Raw genomic sequence first — 23,672 nt, 5'->3', positions numbered from 1 at the left:
ACCCGTAGGCGGCCGACTTCGCTCTTTCAGCAAGTCTGGATGCCTATTACAGAAGACAGGTGGGTCAGGGAACTAGTGTCTTCCCCCAAAACCGCCAGCCAAGGCTTGTGCCTTCCACCAAGCGGTTTCCTTGCTTCTTCAAGCAGGAGTCATAGTACAGGTTCCCGCGGCCGGGCGCCTCTGAGGGTTCTACTCCAATCTATTCGTAGTCCCCAAGAAAGGAGGCAGCGTACGGCCCATACTGGACCTAAAACAACTCCACAAATATGTATGGGTCCGTCACTTCCGCATGGAGTCTCTTGGGTCCATCATTGCGTCCATGGAGAAGGGAGAATATCTCGCCTTCATAGATATACAAGACGCTTTCCTGCATATACCGATTGCACCTGCTCATCAGAATTTTCTCAGGTTCGCAACCGACCAGGACCACTACCAGTTCGTGGCTCTCCCGTTCGGACTCGCCACAGTTCCCAGAGTGTTTACCAAGGTCATGGCAGCCACCATGGACGTTCTACACTCCGGAGGCATAGTAGTCGTTCCATACCTGGACGATCTACTCATCAAGGCTCCCACCTTCAAGGACTGCGAGCTCAGCGTTTCAATCACAACTGACACTTTGAGTCGCATGGGCTGGTTATTCAACCTACAAAGGTCATCACCAACCCCGAGTCAGTGATGACTCTGCAAACCTCCTTGATTTCTCCGGTTTGCCATGAGTCCTCGGCTGGATGGGGGCAGCAATAGAAGCGGTCCCATTTGCCCAGTTTCACCTCAGGCCTCTCCAACTAGCCATTCTCAAGTCCTGGGACAGGAATCCTTTTTTCTCTCGACAGGGAATTCCAGCTAACGTCATCAACCAGGAGGTCCCTGCACTGGTGGCTCAAGCCAACCTCACTAGCAAAGGAGAAATCCTTTCTCACAGGTCAATGGAAGGTTCTGACCACCGATGCGAGCCTGACGGGTTGGGGTGCGGTGCACCTACACCACAGGGCAAGTGGTCCCCAGTGGAAGCGACCATGCCCATCAACATCCTGGAAATTCGTGCCATCCTCCTGGCATTGAGGGCCTTCCATCACTTACTGGCAGCCTCTAACATCAGAATACAATCAGACAATGCCACGGCCGTGGTATATGTGAATCATAAACGGGGGACCCGCAGTACCCAGGCGATGCGAGAAGTGTCACACATCCTCCACTGGGTGGAGGACACAGGCTCGGTTCTCTCAGCGGTCCACTTTCCGGGTGTGGATAACTGGGAAGCAGACTTCCTCAGACGACAAGGAATAGACTCGGGAGAGTGGTCTCTCCATCCTGAAATTTTTCGCCAGATCTGCCATCGCTGGAGGACCCCGGATGTGGAACTAATGGCATCCCACTTCAATGCCAAGGTCTCCAACTTCATGGCCAGAACACACGATCCGTGGTCGCTCGAAGCAGACGCTCTGGTTCAGGACTGGACCCAGTTCCAGCTTCTGTACATTTTTCCACCTCTCCCCCTGATATCCAGAGTGGTGAGGAAGATCAAGCAAGAGGGAGCTCCAACCATTCTAATCGCACCGGTCTGGCCCAGACGTACATGGTACGCCGACGTCGTACAACTTTCAGCAGACGCCCCCTGGCGCCTCCCCAACTGCCCGGATCTTCTATCACAAGGCCCGTTCTACCACCAGAACTCAGGGGCTCTCAATTTGACGGCGTGGCCCTTGAAACCTGGGTTCTAACCCAGGCAGGGCTCTCGACGGACGTCATTAGGACCATGATCAGGGCACGGAAGCCAGCCTCTGCCGAGATCTATTACCGTACCTGGAAAGTTCTCTTTACCTGGTGCGAATCTCGCGGCTATACCCCATTCCCTTATTCCCTCCCCAAACTACCTAGTTTTCTTCAATCGGGTCTGGAGGCCAGGCTGTCCCTGGGCTCGCTTAAGAGCCAGGTGTCAGCCCTCTCAGTGCTTTTTCAAAGGCGCATTGCTACCAAGTCGCAAGTAAGGACTTTTCTTCAGGGGTTTCCTGATTGGTTCCCCCCTACAGACGACCACTAGAAACGTGGGACCTCAACCTGGTCCTGACCGCATTGCAGGAATCACCCTTCGAACCCCTTAAGGAGGTATTGCTCCGCCTTTTCTCGCAGAAGGTGTTTTTTTTCATGGTGGCAATCACGTCGCTATGCAGGGTGTCTGAACTGACAGCACTCTCCTGCAGACGGCCCTTCCTGGCTTTTCACTAGGACAAGGTAGGTCTCCGTACAGTCCCATCCTTCCTTTCGAAGGTTGTGTCCAACTTCCACCTCAATGAGGAAATTTCACTGCCATCCCTTTGTCCGGTCCCAGTTCATAGAGTGGAAAAGGCTCTGCATACGCTTGACCTTCTCAGGGCATTGCGTATATATGCGTCTAGGACTGCGTCCTTCCAGTGGTCTGATTTTCTTTTCCTTCTGGAAGGCGGTAGCAAGGGTCTGCCAGCTTCCAAAGCTACCCTTGCCAGGTGGATCAAATCCACCATACAAGAGGCCTACCGCCTTAAGAATTCTCCTCTTCCAGCCGGTATTATGGCACACTTTACAGGCCACTTTACAGGCCACTTTAGGGGCCTCCTGGGCCATTCGGGACCAGGCTTCGGCACAAGTGTGTAAGGCGGCCACTTGGACTAGCCTACACATGTTTACTAAACACTACAGGGTTCATACCAAGTCCTTAGCGGACGCGAGCCTGGGTAGATGTGTTCTGCAGGCGGCGGTGTCCCAAGTGTAGGGGCCTGTCTGCACAATATTCGTCCATTGCTTCCCACCCAGGGACTGCTTTGGGATGTCCCATGGTCCTGTGTCCCTCAATGAGGCGACAGAGTAAAGGAGATTTTTGTGTACTCACCGTAAAATCTCTTTCTCTTAGCCTCTAATTGGGGGACACCGCTCCCACCCTGTTGCCCTTTCTGGGCCGGTGTTACTGTTGAGTTCTCATATTGTTTTCTTGAGCTTGTGCGTAGTTGCCTTCTTATAGGCATGGTTATGTTATTCTTGTTACGTTCCTCCTACTGCTTTTGCACAAAACTGGAGAAGGCTGACGCCATCCAGGGGTGTATACCGCAAAGGAGGAGCCACGATTAATCTTTTTCAGATTATGCATAGTGTCGCCTCCTAGTGGACAGCAGCATAACACCCATGGTCCTGTGTCCCCCAATTAGAGGCTAAGAGAAAGAGATTTTACGGAGAGTACACAAAAATCTCCTTTTTTTTCTATTGGTTTTCTATTGGTTCCTGGCTTTTGATCACTGTTATAGGATTTATCATGCTCAATATTTGTCATCACCCTAGTCAGATGATTTTTTTTCTTTTATAATTTTTCTTTCTTTGCCTTTAGCTAGGGTTAGGGTTAAGCTTCGTTCAAAAGTACTTCAAAAAAAGGAAAAGCAATATTTCATGATACTCAACACTTCCTTGGTTGTCATTCTGTCTACAGCTCTCCGAGGAACATCTGCAATGTCTCCCTTACTTCTCTGTATGGAATTTAGAGACTTTTTAGGATGATACTTTTTTTTTCCTTTTATTTTGCTAAAAATTGCATTTTCTAGCCAAGAAAACCCCCGTATTTAAAGGGACTCTGTCACCTGAATTTGACGGGACTGGTTTTGGGTCATATGGGCGGAGTTTTCAGGTGTTTGATTCACCCTTTCCTTACCTTCTGGCTGCATGCTGGCTGCAATATTGGATTGAAGTTCATTCTCTGTCCTCCATAGTACACGCCTGCGCAAAGCAATCTTGCCTTGTGCAGGCATGTACGATGGAGGACAGAGAATGAACTTCAATCCAATATTGCAGCCAGCATGCAGCCAGCGGGTAAGGAAAGGGTGAATCAAACACCTGAAAACTCCGCCCATATGACCCAAAACCAGTCCCGCCAAATTCAGGTGACAGGTTCCCTTTAATGGTTAAATTGCTGTCGTAACACCACCTAGCACAAGGTAGCAGTATGATGAGGTCCACACTGACATTACAGATAAAGTGCAATGTAAGCACACAAGGCTGTAATTGAACCGCTGGTTCCTCCATACAGACTGGGATAATGTACATACGGTGTGGAGGGATGAGATGCTTTCATGCTCAGTAACCATGGATCGTGCTCTTATTCCACAGAGACATAGTCTCATATGTAAGGCATACAGATGTGTTTATTGCTGTCCCACAAAATATTGTCAAAGATTACAAGAGGTTTTGGAAATACTTTTCTCTGTAAATCATTGTCCGTTACTGTTATTGCATCTGTCTTTTGTGTCGTTATCAGGATAATTTCCTACGCGGGGACAATTCACGTAAGGTTCAGCACCAGCAGCAGAGGAAACCCAGGAAAAAGACCAAGCCTCCTGCTCTTACCAAAAAACACAAGAAAAAGAGGCGGCGGGGACCCAGAAGACCTCAGAAACCCATTCCACCTGCAGTGCCCCAAGGCAACCTCTGTATGCCCAGCAGCCTATCACTGCCAGTGGAGGTCACTAGTATAAGGTCAGTATTGGCACTTTATTAAGAGATTATTGGTGTATACTCCCCAAGAGAGAAAATGTCCTGATAAATAAACCCCTAAATACCTGTACATCTCATGACTGTTGAGTCTGCTTAGGTGATACTTTAGCAGTGGAATTGGCATCTCCACTTCTGATCATGTATATAAGGAATAGAAGAAAAAATAAATAACACATTATTCATTCTTAAATGTCTTTAATTAGAAAATCATGTTTGTTTTGTCTAGTAAAATAATTACTAGAGTATATTAAAAATATCTGCCATTTTGTTACACTGACAATAACGTGCCATCGGATGTTAAAGAAGCATTCCCACAAAACTTTTTATTGCCTAAACATGTGTAAATATGTAAATATGTATATAGTGTACTGCAAGTTGCTTTCACAATGTAAGCCTATGAATTGTCAGAACTAGGCTCCATAGACTTGTACTGTATAAAAGTGATTCCGGCTCACACAGAAACCCCACTGTGACCCCGCCAGTTAGAACAGACCTCGTGTGAGTCAGAAGAGGACCAGAGCTGCTCTGAAAACCAGAGAAGATGGCGATTGGGGAGTATATTACTGCAATTACACTACATTGCATATACATTCACACAGGTTAAGGCAATCTGATATACGGTATCTGATCTAATACTGGAGTTACCAGGAGTTGTGAGATAAGAAGATGCTGCTTACACTGCTGTCTGCCCTGTCTTATCTGATCTAATTCTGGAGAAACGAGGGTTGCTGAGGACAGAGGTCGTTCTCACTACTGTCCACTGTTTCTTCTTACCTGAGCAACCTTGATATCTCCAGTGTTATATCAGATAGACTGGGTTGGCAGCAGTGTGAGCAGCCTCTTCTTCGACCACCTCTGTTCGACGTCAGAACTTGTTGTTACTTTTGATGTGGCAGTATCCTTTTCTTGGTAATTTTCAATTTATCCGTGTGTATTTTGCTGGTCTATAGGAGTCCTTCCACACCAGACCTGAGCACAGAAGAGCTACCTGATGACATCACTAGTGAGATTACAGACATTCCCCATGATTTAGAGCTGAATCAGGAAGATTTTTCTGACGTTCTCCCACGTTTGCCTGATGATCTGCAAGACTTCGATTTTTTTGAAGGTATTCTTCTATTGTAATTTTAGATTAATTCATTGTTCTGTCCTAAACTTTATGTATTTTAGCTACTCTTTAGTAGAATGCAACTTGGGCTACGTTCACAGTACCAAATTTTTGGCCTGGATGCTGTCCATGGAAAACATCGACCGCTCGGACCACTGATCTTAAATAGGGTTGTTCAGATGATTGTTTCTTTTCATATGTATCGAATGTCTGAAAAAAAATTGCAGCATTCCCTACTTTCTTCTGGATTTTGGTTGGGACTCATCTATTCAAGTCTATGGGTGGGAAAAAAATAAAATCTAATCCCATGCAATCGACCGTGTAGAATTAGATTTTGTTTTGATACAGTGCCACTATTAACGTAGGAAACTGTATTTGGTTCAGGTTTTCTTTATCGCCTCTCATTGGGGGACACAGGAACCATGGGTGTATGCTGCTGCCACTAGGAGACTGACACTATGCAAATAAAAAAGTTAGCTCCTCCTCTGCAGTGTACACCCCACCGACTGGCATTATACTCTTCAGTTTAGCTTAATGTCAGTAGGAGGTGGACACGGGTCTTTCATTAGACCCTTATCTACCTCAATGTGCGTCGTTTCTTTTCAGGTTTCCGGAGGGATACAGGGTGAACAGTCACACCTGTAGTCCCACAATGCGGACTATGAGTACGGTGTGTACTGCCACCCCGTATCCTCATAGATCCCCCACCAGGACCAAGATCCTAGCACACCAGCTAGCTCAGAAGTCCTGGCTCCGTCCCCCACCCACTCGCCCACCAGAGCCTCTCCGTTGAGGAGACGAGAACGTCCATCAGCTCCCTGGACGTCTCTTACCCTTCCTTCAGGTTAGTAACGGCGTGGGATGGTTTAGGTGAGTATTTCCCCCTTCCCATCCCAGATCTTTTATAGGGGGGGGTCTTTTGGGGCTCCCAGGCAACGACCCTCTTATATCTGGTCACCGCCTGCGTCCATGCAGTGGCGCGGCGGGGGTTGCGTCTTTCGTATGCGAGCAGACGCAAGGACCTTTCTTCCCCCATTATCGGTGGCCCTCTGCTTCTTTCTGGCGCGGGGCCCTTACAGGCTGCTGCGCCGCACTCCTATATGCTCCTGCTGGGTCAGTCACCTGTTCTTAGGGCTGCCGTGCTCTTCTCCTCCGCGGCGCGCTTCTCGTCGCTGCGGCCTGTTCTGGAGCTCCTTCCACAGCGCGGCAGCCCTGCAGCCTGTCGCGCCGCTTCTCCCTGCGGCGCTCTGCCGGCGCCGCAGGAGGTCCCTCTCTGCTGCGCCTTTTCAGCGGTGCAGCCTGTAGGAGACCGCCGCCAGTTCCCCCTCTTTTCCGGCGCTTTATTCCGGCTCTTTTCCCCGGCTGCTAATTTAGGCCCCGGCATCTGCCGGGGCCTACTTCCGGTTTTCGGCTCCACCACTTCCGGTTCTGCAGGCGGGCTTTTTCCCGCCCGACTCTCTGGGCCCTGCCCACCGGCGCCTCTGAGTCTGGCTCCGCCCCCCCCCCTACATCCTGGGATAATCATCTAGGTGCGCACCCTTCGCAGCAGCAGCAGCTCACGCAGCACGCCCCGCACCTTTGCCACTGCGCCTTCCGTGGGCACAGCACGTCCTGCGCAGAGTCCAGCACCTCAGGGCAGAAGTTCTCCACCGACAAGGGGACATCTTCCAGGATCGGGTCCGTGAGTAGCTGCACTGCAGACTGACACCCCCCTCTGCCCCACTGTCCCCTAACCCACTGGCATCTTCAGGGTCCTCTCAAAATGTCTACCTCTAAAGGGGGCCGCTCTCGCCCCCCTACTTCCTCTTCATCTACTGCCTTAGTCACGTACTTTGCATGTTCGTCCTGTAACAGCAAACTTCCCTCAGGTCAGTCCTCCCCGCTGTGTCAGTCCTACCGCCCAGGATCCCCCGACTGCTCCGCCCGAGAGTGATACCCCCATCCCAGGCTGGGCCTCCACTCTGTCTCAATCGGTGGCCGATTTAACTCGGGTGTCTCAAACCCTGGTGGCTGCGCTGGATCGGTTACCCCTGCAGACCCCTGCCGTGGCCAGCGGGTCGCAGGAACCGCCGCCCGAGCCCTCCTTGATAAGCCACAAAAGGTCCAGACAGGAACGTCGGTCTGAGTCCTCTTCTCGCTCCATCTCGCCACACGGCCCTCCCCTGCGGTCGGCGTCCCCTCGACCCTCCTCCCCTGAATCAGGCAAGGCATTCTCTGATGCGCTCTCAGAGGATATTTCGGAGCTGGATTCTAACCAAATCGCCACCATGAGGGAGATGGTCCAGAATCGCATTGTGGCAGTAAACCAATCTTGTGGCATAATAGATCCCTCTACGGAACCCGCAAATCAGGTGGTTTCATTTAGATGGGCCAAACCACCTTCCAAGTTTTTTGCGCCTCATCCTGAATTCGAGGAAATCATGTCCAGAGAGAGAGAGAACCCCACGAGGCGTTTTCAGAGGGGAAAACGCCTGGGTGTGTTATATCCCTTTTCTCCAGAACTTACCGCCAATTGGACGGTCTCTCCCTCGGTGGATCCACCTGTGTCCAGGCTGTCCACCAACACGGTGCTTCCTCTGTCCGGCGGAGCATCTCTGAAGGACTCTAACGATAGGGCTATAGAATCCTTTGCGAAGTCAGCTTTTGAAGCGGCTGCAGCGGCCATATGCCCAGCTTTTACTTCCACTTGGGTTTCTAAATCCATCTCCAAATGGGCCAAGGAGCTCCGTCGAGGTATCCTGGACGGGGCGCCCCCCGTACAACTAGCGGAGCTTACCAACCAGATTTCCCACGCCGGTGAATACCTGGTCTCTGCCTCCCTGGATGTCGCGTCTTGTGCGGCTCAGGCCTCCAGCAATGCTGTTGCCATCCGCCGCACCGTTTGGCTCAAGGCCTGGCAGGCGGACTTATCTTCAAAAAAGTCCCTCACTGGTCTGCCCTTCCAGGGCTCTCGTCTCTTTGGTTCCCAGCTGGATCAAATTATTAAGGACGCCACCGGGGGTACAAGTTCTCTTCTCCCCAGGCTAAGCCCCGTCGTCCTCCTCCTAGACGGCAGTTTTGCTCTTTTCGGCCTTTCGTCGCTTCGCTGCGTCGAACTCCTTTTCCCAGCAGCAACAGAGGCCACAGGCACGTCAAGAGAAGAAGGCGGTGTCCTTTAGGCCCACTCCGTCCTGGCGTCCTCGCTATTCCCAGGGTAGATCCTCCAGGCCCAGGACTGGAAGATCCACCTCCGGCATGACTCTCGGCAAGACTCCAGCCCAACTCCCAGGTTGGGCGGCCGTCTTCTCCGTTTCAGGGACGTCTGGATTTCCACAGTAGAGGACGCATGGGTCAGGGAAGTTGTATCCTCGGGATACAAGATAGAGTTCGCCTCCCGACCCAGGGATCGTTTCTTCCAATTTCAATTCGTCGCCCTGCCGTTCGGTCTCGCAACCGCTCCAAGGGTGTTCACGAAGATCATGGCAGCGCTGATGGCCATATTGAGAGTCAGAGGCCTGGTCCTATTTCCATACCTCGACGACCTCCTCATCAAGGCACCGTCCTTTTCTCAGGCTCACGAAAGCCTGTCCATTATTCTCGACACCTTAGCCCGTTTCGGGTGGCTGGTCAACCGGAAGAAGTCCTGCCTTATTCCTTCTCAGCGCATCATCTTTCTGGGCATGCTATTCGACACTCGTCAGACCAGAGTCTTCCTCCCCAAGGACAAGAGATCCATTCTTTGTCGGGACATACGCTTGCTCCAGGGTCCTCGGCCTCCCTCCGATCGGCCATGAAGGTTCTGGGGAGGATGGTAGCTACCTTGGAAGCGATTCCCTTCGCCCAGTTTCATTCCCGACCCCTTCAGCAAGCCATTCTGTCTCAGTGGGACAGGTCTGTCTTCTCCCTGGATCGGCCGCTCAGACTCTCTTCTCGGGTCAAGCAGTCTCTCAACTGGTGGCTGACGTCACCTCTCATCTCCCAGGGCAGGTCCTTCCTTCCAGTTCACTGGCAGGTGGTCACAACGGACGCCAGCCTGCTCGGCTGGGGTGCGGTTTTCCGTCACCTGACGGTTCAGGGCCGTTGGTCGTCGCAGGAATCAACTCTGCCGATCAATGTCCTCGAAATTCGGGCCATCTTTCTGTCCCTCCGCCACTGGGAAAGGATTCTCAGGGGCCTGCCAGTCTGGATCCAGACGGACAATGCCACGGCTGTGGCATATGTCAACCATCAGGGGGGGACCCGGAGCTCCTTGGCCTTTGCCGAGGTATCCAAGATTCTCCTTTGGGCAGAGGCAACGGTTCCGGTGATATCCGCGGTGCATATTCCTGGCGTGGACAACTGGACCGCCGACTTCCTCAGCCGCGAAGGCCTCGCGGCAGGGGAATGGTCCTTGCATCCGGAGGTCTTCCATCAGATTTGTCTTCGATGGGGGACTCCGGACGTGGATCTCACGGCGTCCCGAATGAACAGGAAGGTTCCGCAGTTCGTCTCCAGGTCTCGCGATCCTCTCGCAGTGGGCGTCGACGCTCTGGCCATTCGTTGGTCACAGTTCGGGCTGCCCTACCTGTTCCCACCCCTTCCTTTACTTCCCAAACTGTTGAAGAAGATCAAAGCGGAAGGGGTGCCAGTCATCTTGATCGCCCCGGATTGGCCCAGGAGAGCTTGGTTCGCGGAGCTCGTCAACCTTCTCGCGGACGCTCCCTGGCGCCTTCCACACAGGCCCGATGTGCTGTCTCAGGGTCCGATCTGCCACCCGAATTCTCGGTCGCTCAGTTTAACGGCGTGGCTGTTGAGACCGCGGTTCTAAGGCTACGTTCACATTAGCGTTACGCTAATGTGCGTCGCTGTTGCGTCGGCGACGCAGCGGCGACGCGCCCCTATGTTTAACATAGGGGACGCGTGCGTTTTTTTGTTTGCGTTTTTCGACATGTGCGTCGTTTTCGACGCTAGCGTCGGACGCACGAAAATGCAACAAGTTGCATTTTTCGTGCGTCCGATTTTCGTCAAAAAACGACGCACGCGTCCCAAAACGCGACGGCGCGCAACGCTAATGTGAACGTAGCCTTAGAGCGTCCGGCCTTTCGGACCGGGTAATTCAAACCATGATTCAGGCTCGGAAGCCTTCGTCTTCCCGGATCTACTACCGTACCTGGAAGGCTTACTTCCGTTGGTGCGAGTCCAACCGCGTTCCATCCATGTCTTTTTCTCTGCCTTCTCTCTTGGCCTTCCTTCAGGCAGGACTGGATTCGGGCTTGGCTCTTAGCTCCCTGAAGGGTCAGGTATCTGCGCTTTCCATCCTCTTTCAGAAGACCTTAGCTTCTCGGCCTCAGGTTAAGACCTTCCTTCAAGGAGTAGCCCACGCTGCCCCGCCGTACAGGGCCCCTGTGGACGCATGGGACTTAAACCTGGTACTGGACGTTCTGAGGGTTTCTCCCTTTGAGCCTCTTAGGTAGATTCCTCTATCGGTTCTTTCTTGGAAGGTGACCTTTCTTGTGGCCATCACGTCTATTTGCCGCGTTTCCGAGTTGGCGGCCTTGTCTTGCCATCCTCCGTTTTTGGTCATTCACCAGGACAAGGTGGTCTTCCGGCCCCCACCTTCTTTTCTTCCGAAGGTGGTTTCCACCTTCCACCTAAACGAGGACATCGTTCTACCTTCCTTTTGTCCAGCTCCGACCCATCCTCTGGAGCGATCGTTGAACAAGCTAGACCTCGTCAGGGCAGTGAGGATCTATCTGGATAGAACATCCTCTTTCCGGAAGACGGATTCTTTTTTCGTCATTCCTGATGGCACGCGCAGAGGCCAGCCGGCTTCCAAAGCGACTATTGTTCGATGGATCAGAATGGCAATTTTGGAGGCTTACCGGGTCAAGAACAGAGTGCCCCCTTCTGGGATTAAGGCTCACTCTACCCGGGCAGTCGGCGCCTCCTGGGCGGTGCACCACAGGGCTTCCGCCCTACAGCTTTGCAAAGCGGCAACTTGGTCTTCCATCCACACGTTCGCCAAATTTTACAAGGTCCATACCTACGCTTCGGCGGACGCCAGCCTAGGCAGAAGGATATTGCAGGCAGCAGTGGTGAGTCCTCTGACCTGATGGAAGTCTGTTTTTCCCGCCCGTGGGACTGCTTTGGGACGTCCCATGGTTCCTGTGTCCCCCAATGGAGGCTCGAAGAAACAGATTTTACGGTAAGCAACCAAAAATCCTGTTTTATCAACTGCTGATGTATAAAAAGTAATGCCATATGGATTACAATACAGGTGGAAAATTGTCCGTTGTTTCTGTCTGAAAATAGAACAATTCTTTTGTAAGCTCATGTAAACAAAGCTTGACAGGCATAGTTGGAGTAAATTCTCAAATGATTTTAGTGTAGAAATTTCTGTATCTGAATCTTGGTTCCATTCATTTGATTGTGGCTGTTAAAGGGAATCTGTCGGGAGGATTTCACCCTCTAACTATTTACCGTATATGTCAATGTAGCTCTTTCAAAGACGAATCCAGGAATATCTTTTATTTGTAGGGAATAGAGCTGGAGTGACAGACGTGGAAAAGGCAGCTGGAGTTTTTTTTATGTTTAACATAATGATCTTATGTGTTTATTTTTTATCTTGTAATGTTATAACTGTGGGCATTTTACATGTAGTATCGTAGCATAGTGGATATTGTTAAGGAAAACCCGCTTCATCTAAATTCACCTATTTTGTAGTTTTGATCCAGAAGAACACCATTGCACACAATAAAGACATTTTTAATAATTTATTTTGTTTAACCCCTTCCCGACCTGCGACGTGTATATATAGTTCTCTGCGGGAGCTGCATTCCCATAAACAGCAGTAGATATACGGCGCCGCGATGACGCGGCCTCACGCTGAGCGCCGCGGTGATTGGGTGCTGGTGTCCTCTCTGTGTGAGAGCCGAAACCCTACAGCAATGCTCGCGATCTGCACTAGCACCGATCGCTGGCGTTTAGCCCCTCTGATACCGCTGTCAATAGCGACAGCGACATCGAGGAGATCGCACACAGGGAGGGGGCTCCCTAGTGCTTCCTTCAGAACAACGTAATGCGATCGCATTGTTCTGATGGCCGCGGGATCCTTCAGGGAAGGTGGCGTGTCTCCGTGCTCAGAGCAGGAGCAGAGACACTTCCTTCCCTGCTTGTCAGATGCTGATCTGATGCTCTCAAGTGCAGAAGCATAGCAGAGTATCAGATCAGCGATCTGATACTATACAGTGATGTCCCATCCTACGACAATGTAAAAAAGTTTAAAACCCTTTTTTTAAATGTTTAAAAATATTTTTTTCAAAAAAATCCCCAAATAAAGAACAAAAAAACAAATATTTTTCCAATAAATAGATTTATTTATGTAAAAAAATAAACCTAAAAAGTGCACATATTTGGTATTGACGCGTCCTTAAAAAAAATAAATAAATAAAATAAATAAAAACGAGGCAAAAAACACTGCTTTATCATCACACCGCTGAACAAAGTGCAATAAAATGTGATAAAATAGACGAATGTAAATAACAATGGTACCGCTGAAAATGTCATCATGTCCCGCAAAAAACAAACCTTAGCCATCATACAGCTCCATCAGCAGAAAAATAAGTTATAGCTCTCAGAATAAAGCAATGCAAAACTTTTTTTTTCTAAACAGTTTTTATTGTGTAAAAGCACCAAAACATAAAAAAAAATATAAATTGGGTATCGATGTAGTCGTGCTGACCCGAAGAATAAAGCTGCCTTATCAATTTTACCACACACGGAATGGTGTAACAAAAATAAATAAATCCCAAAACTGGTTTTTGTTCATTCTACGTCCCAAAAATCAGAATACAAAACAATCAAAAAATGTCATGTGTCTGAAAATGGTACCAATATAAACTTCAACTCGCCCCTCAAAAAAACAAGTCATCACATGACTGTCTGCCGAAATATGGGAAAATTATAGCTCTCAAAATATGGGGATGCAAAAACTAGTTTTTGCAATAAAAGGCGTCTTTTAGTGTATGTTTTTTCTAGAACGTAGTTTTTGTGTAAAAGCGCCAAAACATAAAAAATATATAAATCTGGTATCGCTGTAATCGCACTGACCCGAAGGATAATATCGTCTAATCACTTATACTGCACATGGAACGGTGTAAAAAAATAAAACCAATTCTTCATCTGTTGATTTTTTTTTTTTTTCATTCTGCCTCTCAAAAATCACAGTAATGCTCGGCGCACATTTATCCTGCGCTCTGCGCTGATTGCTTACACCAGGGTTTATGTGTAAATCTCTGAAATACGTGATTCAGACTGAACCCCTGGCAGAAGATTCCCTATAATAAGGCAGATGGAGGCACTGTGGACGCCATAGGACTTGTGATCCAACAATGTCTGTCTTTTAGGATTGCATAAAAGTGCCGTCGGCCCCAGTTTGTGCACTTCTGAAAAGAGAGACACCCCTGAACAGAGGCCAGATGGACTCCAGAGTAACTCTTACTGCCTCATTATAGTGAAAGGATCCCTCCAGGGTTTCATCTGAATCGCGTCTCTCAGAGATTTCGATGGAAATAACAAAGTAAGTGCTCAGCATAGAGCGCTGGATAAATGTGATCCCAAACATTATGTAAAATGTTCCCAAAAAAGTGTCAACACAATCCACCAAAAAGCAAATCCCAACTCAGGTCTATTAACGGAAATATAGCAGGCTTCAACTTTACTGGTAGCTCAAAGGCTCTGGAAAAGCGAAATGGCCCCTCTCCCTTTAAAAGTAATTCAGCAAATTCTGCGCTCCCAATTCCAAATGCCCCCTGCCTACTGAGCCCCAGTGTATCTTAGGCTACTTTCACACATCAGGTTTTTTCTATCAGGCACAATCCGGCGAATGTTGGAAAAACCGGCTAGCATATTTAGATTATTGAATAAAAAAAATTTGGAGAATGCTCAGTTTAACCCCTTTACCCCCAAGGGTGGTTTGCATGTTAATGACCGGGCCAATTTTTACAATTCTGACCACTGTCCCTTTATGAGGTTATAACTCTGGAATGCTTCAACGGATCCCAGTGATTCTGATATTGTTTTCTCGTGACCTATTGTACTTCATGATAGTGGTAAAAATTCTTTGATAGTACCTGCGTTTATTTGTGAAAAAAATGGAAATTTGGCGAAAATTATGACAATTTCGCAATTTTCCAACTTTGAATTTTTATGCAATTAAATCACAGAGATATGTCACACAATATACTTAATAAGTAACATTTCCCACATGTCTACTTTACATCAGCACAATTTTGGAACCAACATTTTTTTTTGTTAGGGAGTTATAAGGGTTAAAAGTTAACCAGCAATTTCTCGTTTTCACAACACCGTTTTTTTTTTTTTTTAGGGACCACATCTCATTTGAAGTCATTTTGAGGGGTCTATATGATAGAAAATACCCAAGTGTGACACCATTCTAAAAACTGCACTCCTCAAGGTGCTCAAAACCTTATTCAAGAAGTTTATTAACCCTTCTGGTGCTTCACAGGAATTTTTGGAATGTTTAAATAAAAATGAACATTTTACTTTTTTTCACAAAAAATTTATTTCAGCTCCAATTTGTTTTATTTTACCAAGGGTAACAGGAGAAAATGGACCCCAAAAGTTGTTGTACAATTTGTCCTGAGTACGCTGATACCCCATATGTGGGGGTAAACCACTGTTTGGGCGCATGGGAGGGCTCGGAAGGGAAGGAGCGCCGTTTGACTTTTTAATGCAAAATTGACAGGAATTGAGATGGGACGCCATGTTGCGTTTGGAGAGCCACTGATGTGCCTAAACATTGAAACCCCCCCACAAGTGACACCATTTTGGAAAGTAGACCCCCTAAGGAACTTATCTAGATGTGTGGTGAGCGCTTTGACCCACCAAGGGCTTCACAGAAGTTTATAATGCAGAGCTGTAAAAATAAAAAAAAGTTTTGTATTTTCCCGAGGGTAACGGGAGAAATTGGACCCCAAAATTTGTTGTCCAATTTGTCCTGAGTGTGCTGATACCCCATATGTGGGGGGGAACCACCGTTTGGGCGCATAGGAGGGCTCGGAAGGGAAGGAGCTCCATTTGGAATGCAGACTTAGATGGAATGGTCTGCAGGTGTCACATTGCGTTTGCAGAGCCCCTAATGTACCTAAACAGTAGAAACCCCCACAAGTGACACCATTTTGGAAACTAGACCCCCTAAGGAACTTATCTAGATGTGTTGTGAGAGCTTTGAACCCTCAAGTGTTTCACTACAGTTTGTAACGCAGAGCCATGAAAATAAAAAAAATAAAAAAACTTTCCCCCCAAAATTATTTTTTAGCCCCCAGTTTTGTATTTTCCCGGGGGTGAGAGGAGAAATTCGACCCCAAAAGTTGTCCTATTTCTCCTGAGTACGCTGATACTGCATATGTTGGGGTAAACCCCTGTTTGGGCGCACGGGAGAGCTTGGAAGGGAAGAAGCACTGTTTTACTTTTTCAACGCAGAATTGGCTGGAATTGAGATCGGACGCCATGTCGCGTTTGGAGAGCCCCTGATGTGCCTGAACAGTGGAAACCCCCCAATTATAACTGAAACCCTAATCCAAACACACCCCTAACCCTAATCCCAACCCTATTCTTAACTGTAAATGTAATCTAAACCCTAACCGTAACTTTAGCCCCAACCCTAACCCTAGCCCTAACTCTAGCCCTAACCCTAATGGGAAAATGGAAATAAATACATTTTTTTAATTTTTCCCTAACTAAGGGAGTGATGAAGGGGGGTTTGATTTACTTTTATAGCGGGTTTTTTAGCGGATTTTTATGATTGGCAGCCGTCACACACTGAAATACACTTTTTATTGCAAAAAATATTTTTTGCGTTACCACATTTTGAGAGCTATAATTTTTCCACATTTTGGTCAAGAGTCATGTGAGGTCTTGTTTTTTGCGGGACGAGTTGACGTTTTTATTGGTAACATTTTCGGGCACGTGACATTTTTTGATCGCTTTTTATTCCGATTTTTGTGAGGCAGAATGACCAAAAACCAGCTATTCATGAATTTCTTTTGGGGGAGGCGTTTATACCGTTCCGCGTTTGGTAAAATTGATAAAGCAGTTTTATTCTTCGGGTCAGTACGGTTACAGCGATACCTCATTTATATCATTTTTTATGTTTTGGCGCTTTTATACGATAAAAACTATTTTATAGAAAAAATAATTATTTTGGCATCGCTTTATTCTCAGGACTAACTTTTTTTATTTTTTTGCTGATGATGCTGTATGGCGGCTCGTTTTTTGCGGGACAAGATTACGCTTTCAGCGGTACCATGGTTATTTATATCTGTCTTTTTGATCGCGTGTTATTCCACTTTTTGTTTGGCGGTATGATAATAAAGCGTTGTTTTTTGCCTCGTTTTTTTTTTTTCTTACGGTGTTTACTGAAGGGGTTAACTAGTGGGCCAGTTTTATAGGTCGGGCCGTTACGGACGCGGCGATACTAAATGTGTACTTTTATTGTTTTTTTTTTAATTATTTAGATAAAGAAATGTATTTATGGGAATATTTTTTTTTCATTATTTAGGAATATATATATATATATATATATATATATATATATATATATATATATATATTTTTTTTTTTACACATTTGGAAATTATTTTTTTTTTACTTTGTCCCATGGGGGGACATCACAGATCGGTGATCTGACAGTTTGCACAACACTCTGTCAGATCACCGATCTGACTTACAGCACTGCAGGCTTCACAGTGCCTGCTCTGTGCAGGCTCTGTGAAGCCACCTCCCTCCCTGCAGGACCCGGATGCCGCGGCCATCTTGGATCCGGGTCTGGAGCAGGGAGGGAGGTAGAGAGACCCTCGCAGCAACGCGATCACATCGTGTTGCTGCGGGGGGCTCAGGGAAGCCCGCAGGGAGCCTCCTCCCTGCGCGATGCTTCCCTGTACCGCCGGCACACCGCGATCATGTTTGATCGCGGTGTGCCGGGGGTTAATGTGCCGGGAGCGGTCCATGACTGCTCCTGGCACATAGTGCCAGATGTCAGCTGCGATAGGCAGCTGACGATCGGCCACGCTCCCCCCGTGAGCGCGGCCGATCGCGTATGACATACTATCCCGTCGGTGGTCATAGGGGCCCACCCCACCTCGATGAGATAGTACGTCTGATATCAGAAAGGGGTTAAAAAAAACGGAATCCGTCTCCGGAATCTGTCATTTTCCGGATTCGGCACCTTCTGGCTCCCATAGGCTTCCATTCTAGCAAATAGCCGGATCCGGCGCTTCCGGCTTTGTCCCCGGAGATAAACATTGCTATGGACTTTTTTCCAGAAACCGAAAACGGCAGATTTGCCGGTGAAAACCGGACGAAACGCAATGTCATCCGGCACCAATATGAGTCTATGGGAAAAAAAAACTGATCCGGCAGCAGCATTCGCCTAATCAGTTTTTTTTTTTTTTTTAATTTAGCCTGACAGCGAAAACCTGATGTGTGAAAGTAGCTTAAACCACATTTAGCGCCCACATGTTTGGCATTTCTGTAGTGATGAGAGCCTGCCTAACTTACAGGTGCGTGTCTCCAGAAGCATGAGCTGGGCATATTCTACCGGTCACTACAACAGCAGTTTGCAATTTTCATTCCGCAACATCCACTGCTGCCTGTTTCTGGAAAACGCTTGTGGAGTCAAATCGTCACACCTGTAGATAAATTCCCAAAGGGGTTTAATTTCCAAAATGGGGTCACTTGAGGGGAGAATCTGCTCTTCTAGCAATTAGGGGCTCGGTATATGGAGTCCGCAAACTATTGTAGGAAAATCTGTGTTCCAGGAGGCAAATGACACTCCGACTCTATATATACCCGGCGTCACACTTAACGTATGAAAAATCGGTCCAGTTTTCTCGGCCGAGAGTCACACAAATATTCTCCATATGGTCATCCGTGTGTAATCCGTTTGCAGTGCGATGATGCGATTTACTTGCATCTGTGTATCCGTATGGAATCTGTATGACCTGCGTATGGCTTTACGTTTCTCACTACTCTTTTCCAGTGAATTTAATGGCTCAGTGTGCTGAAAGGAGGAAAATGTGTGCGTATTTTTCGCAAGTCACACAGATGGTCCGTGTGGTGTCAGAGTTTTCTCTCGCACCCATAGACTTGCATTTGTGAGACTTGGGTGATGTACACGTACAATTTCAGCATGCTGCTATTTCACTCACACGTTGAATACACCCGAGAAAAAAATGGTGATTTGAGCTGCCCCATAGATTAACACTGGTCTGAGTGCTATGCGATGTTTTCTCGCATAGCACTCGTCCGTATTCTACGCTAGTGTGACTCCGACCTATGGCTAAGCAGTTCTGTACAGTCACATATGGGGTATTTCTACATTCAACAGAAATTGTGCGGCAAGTTTTTCTGCCATTTTTACCGTTGTCCCATTATAAAAATGTAAAATTTGGGGTTAGCACACAATTTTGGTGGTAAAAATGCAAATTATTTTTTCTTCACTTCCCAATGGTATAACATTTTCTGACACACCTGTGGTGTCAAGATCATCACTGCACCCCTAGGTTAATTATTGAGCGGTTTAGCTTGTAAATTGGAGTCACTTATGAAGAATTCTTATGTTCTGGCACCTCAGGGGCTCTGCCAATGTGACATGGCACCCTCAAACCTGTGTAGCTAAATCTGCATTGTAATATGGCGCTACTTCCCTTCTGAGCTTTGCACTGTGCCTCAGAAGTAGTTTTCAATGACATATGGGGTATCGGTGAACTCAGGAGAAATTGCACAACAAATTTTGGAGTCCATTTCTCCTTTTTACCTTGTAAAAATACTAAATTTTGGATTAAAAACAAAAAACATTTTTTGTGGGAAAAATGTTTTTTTTTTATTTTCATGGCTCAACGTTCTAAACTTTTGTGAAGCACCTGGGGGTTTAAAGTGATCCACATATCTAGATAAGTTCCCTGAGGGGTTTAGTTTCCAAAATGGTGTCACTTCTGGGGGGGGTTTCCACTGTTTAGGCATATCGGGGGCTCTCCAAACATGACACGGTGTCCGCTACGTATTCCAGCAAATTTTACATTGAAAAAGTGAAATGGCGCTCCTTCCCTTCTGAGCTCTGTCGTGCGCCCAAACAGTGATTTTTTTTTTCCCCCCCACATATGGGATATCGGCATGCTCAGGAAAAATTGCACAGCAAACTTTTATGGTGCAATTTCTCCTGTTACCCTTATGAAAATAAAAAAATTGGTCTAAAGGAATTTTTTTGTGAAAAAAAAAAAAAATGTTTTTTTTCCTTTAACATTCCATTAATTCTTGTGAAGCATCTGAAGGGTTAATAAGCTTCTTGAATGTTTGAGCACCTTGAGGGATGTAGTTTTTAGAAAGGTGTCACTTTTGGGTATTTTCTGTCGTATACAGTAGGTCCCACAAAGTCACTTCAAGTGTGAGGTGGTCCCTAAAAAAAAAAAAAAATGGTTTTGTATATTTTGTTGTAAAAATGAGAAATCGATGGTTAAACCTTATAACTTCCTAATAAAAATAAGTGTTTAAAAAATTGTGCTGATGTAAAGTAGACACATAACAAATGTTATTTATTAACTATTTTGTCTGATTTTAAGGGCATAAAAATTAAAAGTTTGAAAATTGCAACATTTTCAAAATTGTGCCAAATTTCCTATTTTATTCACCAATAAATGCAAGTCATATTAAAGAAATTTTACCACTATCGTGAAGTACAATATGTCACAAATACAGTGTCAGAATCCAAGGTATCCATTGAAGCGTTCCAGGTTTATGACCTCATAAAGTGACAGTAGTCAGAATTGTAAAAATCTGGAAGGTGAAAACAGGCGTCGGGGTGAAGGGGTTAAAAAGAAGAATTCTTCATGGCTCCAAATATATTTCCGGTGATCTAGTGCCTGCTTTATTGTTTATGATAAATGTGCAGGATCTCAATATTGCTCAGACATTATTCACAATTGTCACTCTCGTTCTTTGGAAGTTTTTGGTAGATTAACATCTTGGTCAAAATTTTTATACAAAAATGTTACTGAAAAAAACTGATGAAGAATTTTAAAACACAACAGTTTTCAAGGGTATGGAATGAATTACATCTTTCTTGCATGAAAAGTAATATTTTTCTGCTGTACCAGTTCAATTTTTTCTGTTTATTTTCTGTAAAGGTAAGAACGGAGAACTTCTCCCTACTACCGAAGAGGCGGAGGAGTTGGAACGGGCCCTTCAAGCTGTTACATCTCTGGAATGTCTGAGTTCTATTGCGGTGCTGGCCCAGGCTGATGGTGTTAATAGTCATGACCTCTCAGACCGTGGCCTAACAGCCTTCTCCTCAGGTGCTGGAAGTTCAGAAATCCAACAGTTGACCAGAGACGATCACACAGATCTTGGAGAGCTACTCAATGGGCGAATGGTCCACGAAAACTTTACCAGTCTGGAATTGGATGAAAACCTCCTTGGCCGTGCTGCTTTATCTAGCTCGTCTGCACCTCTGAGTGGGCATGTTCAGAGGCAGTTTTCATCCTCCGCCAATGTTGGCCTTACTTCTACCACTCTAATAAGCCACAGCTCTCTTGAAGAGAGGTCTTACACGGGTTCATACCATGGACTACAAGAAAGCAGCCATGTATCCCTGAGGCCTCTCCCAGGAGAGATATTGGGTAAAGGAGAAGATGGGATCACCTCACAACAGCAATATAGCAGTGACCATTCACATTCGTCCCCGCATGGAAGCCATTACGATAGTGAGCATGTGCCATCACCATACAGTGACCAAACTACATCCCCTCATACCACCTCCTTCTCTGCTGACGGTTTAACATTAACTTTTTCTTCTGAGGTACCCATTATTACTCAGCACTTGCTCACCACCCAGCTGGATGTACCACTAAGTGGAGTTGTAAATCCCCGAACTCACTGGGGGAACCTTCCTGTCAACCTTAGTGACCCATCAACATTTGGCACCTTTATAAGTTCTGATGGGCACCTACTTTCAACATCTTTATCCACCCCTCAAGCTGCCTCTCATTCAGAGGTTACGCAGCCTACTTTCTCCACTGTGACCCCAAATAGCTCCAACATGCTTCCGGGGTTACCGCAGACAAGTTTCAGCGGCCTAAGCCCCCCTTCTACAGAACTCATGGACTCCACATCTCCAAAACTGCAGCTTCCTCAATTCATAGCAGCATTTGGTCATCAGTTATCTGCTCACAGTGGCATCCCCAAAGACCTGCAACCCAGCCATAGCTCAATTGCACCTCCTGCGGGATTTACTGTGACAGGTGCCACGGCTACTAGTACCAACAACTCCACCTCCTCTTTCCCAAATCCTAATTGATATCTTTCCTTGTTGCATAAAGGAATAGGCTGGATGGGAAGTGACTCCTGCTTTATACCCCTTGCTCTTACCACATTTTCCCCTGGATGCCCTTTTGAAGGAGGGCTTTGCTTACCACAGTGTCCTCTTTGTGCTGTAATAGCACTGGTGCTCCTATACTTGTTTGTCTGCTTTACTGTCTTCATCTCAAGGAGTGATTTTGGGCCCCTACATTAATTCTGATACCAGGATAAATGCCTCATTCTGTTACTACCTGAGATCCATTGTCCCTTTTGAGTTGTGGGGAAGGGGTTATATGTCGGTAGATTAAGCCACTAAGCTAAGTCTGTTATATTTAATCCAGAAAGAACCCAATGTCTTTCCTGACATATTAAGCCATTATGATCTTGGCTCCCTTGTGTGAGTATGGTTGTTTTTTGTATGTTTTTTTATTAAAATCTAGAAAAGTCTTGCAGATCTGGGCTGCATCCGCATGAAGCATTGCTTGCGGTAGCTCCATTCCATGTTTTCTATTGGCCTTACACATGTGAAATATACCTATATTGTATGGACGGGGCAGAAAAGATGTAAGAGCGGCAGAGTATGTCCTACTTGGTTCCATTAACTAGGAGCCGATATATTGGAAGATGTTTAGTTTTCATTCCACCACATGATATTTGGCATGGGGGCTACTTTACGATTTTTTGCCATTAGCCCACATCATTTTTTAGTAAATGAGATAAGGATGTAAACAATTCTGTTGATGGAAGGATACAATGATTTACCTTGGCTCTTCAATCCATCTTTTTAGGTGGACTTCCTGCATGGGGAAGGGGATGGGCGGGGGGGGGGGGGGGGTACAATTCCAGATTAATGGGGTCGATGGTTAAACGTATTGGTTGTCAAATGGTAGATTGGTAGATATGATGAAGCCTGTTCCTCCCGTAGGTTACAGATGTTGGTGGTCGCTTTGTGTCAGAATATTTGGATAATCTTAAATCTGTTGCATATCTATGAAATACAGTTCCTATTTGATCCTAAAATGTCATTTTTGAACCAATCAAGATTGCTTTTTTTTTCAATTTGATCAGATGCTTATGATTTGAAGTTATTTTTATAATATTCACTTTGAAATTCAAATTACACAGAACTTCTCGACTTAAAAATAAATAAATGTGTGTACAAGCACTTAGCACAATTTTCAGGCAATTTGTATTTTTGATGATTCATTTTATTATTGAATTACTGCAGTACTGTCAGTCACTCCAAAAGGCTAATAAACCTGAAAGCTGTATATTTATGAAAGTAAAAGTGAGGTTTTGTCTTTCTTTGGAGAATATCTGTGTGCAGAATTATTGTGCAACCAAATTAAAAAATATAACCTTTATTTTCTTTTGTTAAAATGAGAATACCAAACCAAACAACTCAATATACAAAAATACGGTACATTTCAGATATTTCTTAAAAAATCTCAGTGACCAGTTTAGCCACCCTACTTTTCACTAATGGCCCTAATCCTTCCATCCATGGAATCTGTCAGTTTCTTAATCTGTTGATGATCAGCTTTTTGAGCAGCACCAACCACAGCCTCCATGACACTGTTCAGAGGGGAGACTGGTTTCCTTCACTTTAAAGCTCCCATTTTTAAGAAGGATCCACAAGTACTTAGTCTTTATCTTTTAAGGACTTTACTGGCAGCCAATCATTGGAGACTTTGATTCATGTGATTGAGACCTGTCCTGC

At 46.3% G+C, this 23,672-nt stretch overlaps 1 protein-coding gene across 2 annotated transcripts in view; it reads left to right on the top strand.

Annotated features, from left to right (window-relative positions):
• The window catches only part of INO80D (INO80 complex subunit D), an 89,304-nt gene extending 66,547 nt beyond the window's left edge, over positions 1-22,757 (top strand). For both annotated transcript variants that reach the window (XM_069733673.1, XM_069733672.1), the window contains 3 exons: positions 4,277-4,494; positions 5,463-5,620; positions 20,782-22,757. In XM_069733673.1, the coding sequence (XP_069589774.1) occupies positions 4,277-4,494; positions 5,463-5,620; positions 20,782-21,950 (1,545 nt within the window). In that variant the 3' untranslated portion in view covers positions 21,951-22,757. The remainder of the gene's footprint in view (positions 1-4,276; positions 4,495-5,462; positions 5,621-20,781) is intronic.
• Positions 22,758-23,672: the final 915 nt, after the last annotated feature.

This window comes from Ranitomeya imitator, chromosome 7, assembly GCF_032444005.1.
Source record: "Ranitomeya imitator isolate aRanImi1 chromosome 7, aRanImi1.pri, whole genome shotgun sequence".
Classification (NCBI taxonomy): Eukaryota; Metazoa; Chordata; class Amphibia; order Anura; family Dendrobatidae; genus Ranitomeya; species Ranitomeya imitator.
This window is presented reverse-complemented; position numbering and strand designations above follow the sequence as displayed.